The sequence below is a fragment of the Haliotis rufescens genome, unplaced genomic scaffold (genome assembly GCF_023055435.1).
Source record: "Haliotis rufescens isolate VD_foot unplaced genomic scaffold, xgHalRufe1.0.p SCAF_3, whole genome shotgun sequence".
Taxonomy (NCBI): Eukaryota; Metazoa; Mollusca; class Gastropoda; order Lepetellida; family Haliotidae; genus Haliotis; species Haliotis rufescens.
Genome location: NW_025964001.1, coordinates 5,417,726 through 5,424,560, shown reverse-complemented (window position 1 = coordinate 5,424,560; position 6,835 = coordinate 5,417,726). Strand labels below are relative to the sequence as shown.

The 6,835-nt window shown below is 41.6% G+C and overlaps 1 protein-coding gene and 1 long non-coding RNA gene across 2 annotated transcripts; both read left to right on the top strand.

Moving 5' to 3' along the window:
- The first annotated feature begins 2,674 nt into the window (after positions 1 to 2,674).
- LOC124131825 lies at positions 2,675 to 3,262 on the top strand. The gene is made up of 2 exons (XR_006860715.2): positions 2,675 to 2,809; positions 3,104 to 3,262. It is a non-coding gene; the product is annotated as an uncharacterized LOC124131825 (long non-coding RNA).
- A 2,040-nt stretch (positions 3,263 to 5,302) lies between these two features.
- LOC124131773 (tigger transposable element-derived protein 2-like) lies at positions 5,303 to 6,401 on the top strand. The gene is made up of 2 exons (XM_046495235.2): positions 5,303 to 5,677; positions 5,976 to 6,401. Exons 1-2 carry the CDS (start codon positions 5,303 to 5,305, stop codon positions 6,399 to 6,401), a joined length of 801 nt encoding a protein of 266 aa, XP_046351191.2.
- The last annotated feature ends 434 nt before the right edge of the window (positions 6,402 to 6,835 follow it).

Sequence of the window (6,835 nt, the reverse complement as noted above, 5' to 3'; positions counted from 1 at the left end):
TATGTAGATAAAAATCTTCATATGAACAAGACTGGCATGCAACTCTTACAGAAAGCTTAAAATCATATAACTATTCGTTGTATAAGCAAACGTTTGGCCTGGAAATATATCTTACTATGTTACCACAAGAGAAATTCAGACATGCTCTGGCTAGATTACATTGTAGTTCCCATCATCTTCGGATCGAATCTGGTAGACACAAAATGGAACCAAGAGTGGATCGAGTTTGCAAAGCTTGTAAATACAATTTTGTTGAAGATGAGTACCATTGTATTCTAATATGCAAATGTTACCAGATTCTGAGGGCAGAATTTATGCCAAGAAAATATTATGAATTTCCAACAAGGCAAAAGTTCAACTTTTTAATGTTATCTTTCCATCGAGCAACTGTACAAAGTCTTTCTTTGTTTATTGTTAAAGCCATGTATCTTAGACAATCATTGTTAAATACACAAATGTGATCCTCCAACTTCCACTGTACATTTTCCGTTTGTATCATGGGCCTATGGCCTACAATACACTTGAATAAAGGACCTAAATACTAAAAAGAGGCTGCCTTGCCACCAGTGGCAGTGAACACAAGGGTTATGGAGGAGCACATCAACTGTAAACCGAGGTTGGTATAATAATAACTAACACAAAGCCGTGAAAAACAAGTATTTATTATGTAAAATATACTGTGAATTAGATAATAAAATGCAATACATTACGTAGGGGGAAATGTCCGAGTAATTCTCCATATTCCTTTAAAATAATAGAGCAGAGGCCCATCATTTTAAAGGAATGGAGAGTTATGAGGATATTCCCCTACTTCAAACACTTCTCTACTCTTACACTTTGACAAACATTCTAAAGAGTCATAAAACATGCAGTGTAAACAGCACGTGACGAAGCACGTGACGGAGCATGTGACGAAGCACGTGCAGCAGCGGCCGAGAACACATGCAGCTCTCCATTCCCTAAAAATAATGTACCGCTCAACAATAGAATGACATCACAGATGTGTTTAATATACGTACAACAGATTCCGTCAAGAGTTGCTGAGCCTGCCAGGAATATCCGTCTCAATGTCACACACTGGTCAAATAATAGAATAAAACACTGCCATCCATTTATTAAAACAAGCATGTTATGTATTCATGATGATAATTTTGGCATGTTTAGACAGAGAATGTTTTCTGTTTCTAGGTGAGGACTAGCAACTGTGGGTATTTGGAGGGATAGCACAGACGGGAGACTTGTGGCTAGTGCTGGGGGTATCTCAACATTACGATGGGGAAGTCGAGTGTCAGTCAGAGGGACAGCACAGACGGGAGACTTGTGGCTAGTGCTGGGGGTATCTCAACATTACAATGGGGAAGTCGAGTGTCGGTCAGAGGGATAGCACAGACGGGAGACTTGTGGCTAGTGTTGGGAGTATCTCAACATTACGATGGGGAAGTCGAGTGTTGGTCAGAGGGATAGCACAGACGGGAGACTTGTGGCTAGTGCTGGGGGTATCTCAACATTACGATGGGGAAGTCGAGTGTTGGTCAGAGGGATAGCACAGACGGGAGACTTGTGGCTAGTGCTGGGGGTATCTCAACATTACGATGGGGAAGTCGAGTGTTGGTCAGAGGGATAGCACAGACGGGAGACTTGTGGCTAGTGCTGGGGGTATCTCAACATTACGATGGGGAAGTCGAGTGTCGGTCAGAGTTCATTCCATGATTAGTACACTTTTTAAACCTGCTGTCCTAAAAGCACTGATTTGCCTGTAAGACTGACGAAATAGTATAGCCATTAACTCTCACGACATATGGTTCAGGACAGCTCCCAAAGCAATCTCACCCACAGTACGACTCAAAACAAAGAATTTCACAAATATCAATAACACATTACAGGCAGGCCCTTAACATTCAGAAATCTCCCACTCTCATCAGTAATGGAATTCATACACACACAATGATATTTTGAGGTAGATTTCCTGCTGCACAACTCGGAACTTACAGATCTCCAGTGGTTAGATTCAGTATTCATGGTTGATTTCTTAGGTTATGCCTATTATGTTTTTGGGGTTAATAGTTTGAAAGTTTGCACAGTACATATATGTAAAATAATAATATTGAAAAAGTGGGGTGTTTGTCATAAATTATTGTCTTCCACATCCATACTAAGACTACCATAGGATAATATAGAAACAGAAACACTAGACGATGCTTGAGGATTGCTTTCCTTTAAAACTGTATAAACCTACCTCCCCTCTCACTCACTCACTCACTCACACTAACTCTCTCTCTCTCACACACACACACACACACACACACACACACACACACACACACACACACACACCACACCACACCACACCACACCACACCACACCACACAGGCTAAATTCTTCAAATATATGTTTGTCTGATCCAGTGGCAATATTCTTCACAAGTGGCACAGAAAATGTCCTGTCAGATCACAAGAAGATGTAGGAATAGAAAGAGCTGGAACAGAACAGGTAACAGATATTGAACCCAGTGGGGAAATGGTGTTATATTTTGCCGAGTCTGAACACAATGCAACATTGTTTGAAGCTACTATTACACAGAGTAAAACCTCTGGTTGAGGTCAGCTGAAAACATTCACTGAATATTACAATATGACAAATATTTACACGAGTACAAGGTGATGACGTACTCCATATCAGCATCCAAGTTGAAGTGAAGAATAATACACAAATCACAGTCATTGTGAGGTAAAAATACTAAGTGTAAATTAATTATGCAAATGGAAAACACTGCACATTGATGGTTGACGAGAACCCCCAATGAGAAAGGTGAAGTGAGTGAGTGAGTGAGTTGGGTTTAACGCCGCTTTTAACATTATTCCAGTCATATCACGGCGTGTCAGCTTAATGTGGGAGGAAAGCCCGAAGTGATGCAGGTCTCAGACGTTTACCACTTCGGTGAAACCCACGAGCACGGGTATGGTGCTGACAAACCTAGAAACATAATTGGGGCGAACCGGGATTCGAACCCACAATCATAGGTTTCTGGCGTGCCCAAGGGACGCAACTCTGCACAGCGAATCGCGGCGCCTTAGACGACTGGGCCACCCGTGCCCCTGAAAGGTGAAGTGACAAGTCATAGATATGGTGACAACATTAGCCTGATGTAAGTCTACTGACACTGAGCCAAAATCAACTTGAGGCAAAGCCAAGCATTCTTATCTGTTTTGCAGTACCTTGCGTCTTCTCAACTCAACTTTTGATAGGGATATTACATTTTTCCCATGATGCTCCAAAACAGCGAAAGAATGAGTGAGGAAGATATGTAGACAATATGAAATGTCTTAGGTATCCCTACCACAAGTTGAGTAGTATAGACCTTGTTTCATGTACATTTATCTTGATACACACATACTCCAGACAATAAACAGATTTCTCACAGGACAAGTGCCCAAAGCCATGCTACAATGTTATACAATGTTGTCAGGACTTGATTTCTGTAACATGTAATATAATCCATTGTCATACCTCCATGTCGGAATGATGAGATCTGATTGGTCAAGGAGATCTGATTGGTCAAAGTGATCTTGATAACATACTATCTATCCCACCTCGGAAGAAAATAGATTTCTCAGCGGGGGAATAAATCTCTTATACCCCTCCACGAGCAAGTCAGGTTGTACGTGGATTTCTGAGAGGCAGAATAAATCCCTTATACCCCGCTTCGAAGCAAAAAGGCACACGCTTTTTCCAAGTCAATGAAAGTCAAGTGACATAGCACAAGATAACCTCCACTCAACTGACCAGCTGTTTTCTATCAATTTTGAATTTTTTAACTTCTTTTACAGTGTCATATTAAAACATGTTGGTACATGGGGTTTTATGCGTGATATAAAACCTAACGCGGGACGCATAAACCCCCATGTAACCCTTGTAACCCTGCTACAACTGATATTGTATACCTTGAACTACCAAGACGGCCAAGCAGCAATATGTGCACCAATATTTGCTATAAAACCTAGGCTCGTGACAATAACTGAAGACATAAACTTATTGATAATCATAGATCGCTGTGATCTTTAAAATTAAAATCAATATATCTCCTGTTATTTTAAAAAACGATTAGATGTTTGTATTCCTTGGTTTATGGATGTTTCTGGTCGGGAGGTGGGGAAAAATGGACATGATAAAGTTACATTCTCAAAAAAATTTTAAGAACACAAAACAGTTCTTCAAAAATATTTTAAAAAAGACTATTTCTCACCGTTTTTCACTTTTTCAGGGTCGGCGTATAAACAAAGGATATAAAATGGACATGCCCTGCCTAAGTGTACAATAACACACACCACTGAACATGCGGTCACAACTCTTCGTATACTGAACTTAATCTGGTGATTCTGAACATGCATTTTCATGAATCTGTCTTGATATACAACTAGTAAACATAGATTTAAATAATCAGATTTTATGTTTTATTACACAAGAGACAATAAATACCCTTACCGTTTTGAAAGAGTCATATTTGTTTATAATCCATGTAGCCCTACAACCATAACAACATATTCTTGAAGGAGATTGGAATGTCATTATTCCATATCAGCCTAGAATAAACACTGCAGGAAATAAATGGTAATACCCACTCCAGCACCTAAACAATCCCCATAGACTAGTGTTGTTTTTTCCTCAAAACACTACGGCTTTCATACAAAACCCCTTTCATAACATACTGCTTCTGTAATATACTGCTTTCATATCAAACTGCTTCCACAATTAACTGCTTCCATTACTTTACTGCTTCCATAAAAAAATTGCTACCATAACATACTACTTCCATAACATACTACTTCCATAACATACTGCTTCCGTAACATACTGCTTCCATAACATACTGCTTCCATAACATACTGCTTCCGTAACATACTGCTTCCATAATACACAACAGCACAATGTTTATCTGCTAACACAACAACCGATAGCCCAGAATAAACGGTTATCAATGGAATTTCTTCAACAACTATAAATAAACAACAATGACAATAAAACCAATACTAAGATAAATACCAACATTTCCAAAGAAATACAGTGATCCCTCGACTTAACGCTCCTTGATGTACCGCTACTCCGGATGCACTGCAGGGTAAACCTTGGCTCCCAAAAATGCATTAAGAATTTCCCCCTAAAAGCGCGTTAAAGCAACAAGTTACAAATAAACTGATGAGATTTAATTCCAAGTCGAATTACACGTGTGAGGGGGGTGAGAGAGGGTGAATCGCAAGGTAGCGTCAGCCGTTCAACTGGGATTCCAGCAGGGACCATACATGGATGGCTAAAAGAAGAAAAAAACTTCAAGATCTTGCATTTGAGACCCAGGAGATTGGGGGATTGCAGAAGAAGCGAAATAAAGGGGCAACTGACTCTGCACTGGATGCAGCGCTGTTTGAGTGGTTCACGCAAAGCAGAAATGGTGGCATACCACTATCTGGCGAGATAGTGAAAATGCAAGCTCAGAAACTGTCCCAAGATATTCATGGCCCTGACGACACATTCAAGGCCAGCGCAGGCTGGTTGTGGAGATTCCAAAAACGACATGGTATTAAGTCGTTTACAGTGACCGGGGAGCGGAGATCGGCTGACGACGACGCTGCTAACACGTTTCCCGCCATCCTAAGAGAGCTGATCAAGTCCGAGGGGTATGACGTAGAGCAGATTTACAACTTGTGATGAGACCGGCCTGTACTACAAGCTGTTGCCAGACAAGACCCTAGGCACGAAGAAAGACAAGCAGACTGGATTCAAGTCCGCCAAGCAACGGGTGACAGTTTTGCTGACGTGCAACAAGCCTGGGACTCACAAGTTGAAGCCTTTGGTGATCGGCAGTGCCCAGAATGCCAGGTGCTTTCATCACGTAAACAGAGAAACACTGCCCGCACACTACAGCGTCTCTGCAAATGCGTGGATGACAGCCAAGATTTTTTAAGATTGTTTTTTTCGCAAGTTTGTTCCAGCTGTCCATGACCATCTCCGATCACGGAAGTTGGAGGAGAAAGCCATCCTCCTATTGGATAACTGCCCCGCTCATCCCCCAGCAAGTACTTTGCAGTCGCATGATGGACTCATAAAGGCATTCTTATTGCTTAAAAACACAACCTCCCTTATTCAACCGCTCGACCAAGAGATAATAAAAGCATGCAAGGCACATTATCGGAGATTCCTAGTGAATGCGTTGGTGGAAAGAGGATTGGACCCCGTTGCGTTCCTGCAGACAGTCACAGTGAAGAATGCTGTTCTTCACACAGACAAAGCCTGGATGAAGGTGACGCCAGCCACCATCAACAACTGCTGGATGAAGGGCCTTGGGCCAGCATTCGGGGTTGATGATATCGTGGGGTTTCAAGAAGAAGATGTCATCGATGCTGACTAAGCGACTATGCTAAGGAGAACAGCATCGATGTATCCCCAAAGACGGCCACGATGTGTAACGGGTGCGACGACGACCTGCCAATTGCCGAACTTCTGAATGATCAAGAGTTGGTTGCCGCAGCTATGCCCGTCGAAATCATTGATGATGAAGAGTATGAAAACAGTGACAGTGAAAACAGTGTTCAGCCAATGGCAATCTCCGTTCGAGATGACATTAATGGGGCTGAGCATTTATTGCGGCACTTAGAAAAAGTGACAGATACAAACAACTCCACATAATGCAAGTTCGCTGCATACTGTCACAACTGAGAACAGAGGAATGTGACAGTCAGAAACAAACGAATCAGTGACTTTTTTAGTAAATATAAATGTGTTCATTACCTCATGTACACGCACCGGTTGCATCGTTCGAAAGTTTCAACGCAACATTTTCCC

Bases quoted from the DNA above. Each gene is read 5' to 3' on its own strand.
- LOC124131773 (XM_046495235.2), top strand. From the start codon at position 5,303: ATGGCTAAAAGAAGAAAAAAACTTCAAGATCTTGCATTTGAGACCCAG. The intron at 5,678-5,975 runs GTAGAGCAGATT...TTTTTTCGCAAG, and splicing joins TCAAGTCCGAGGGGTATGAC to TTTGTTCCAGCTGTCCATGA.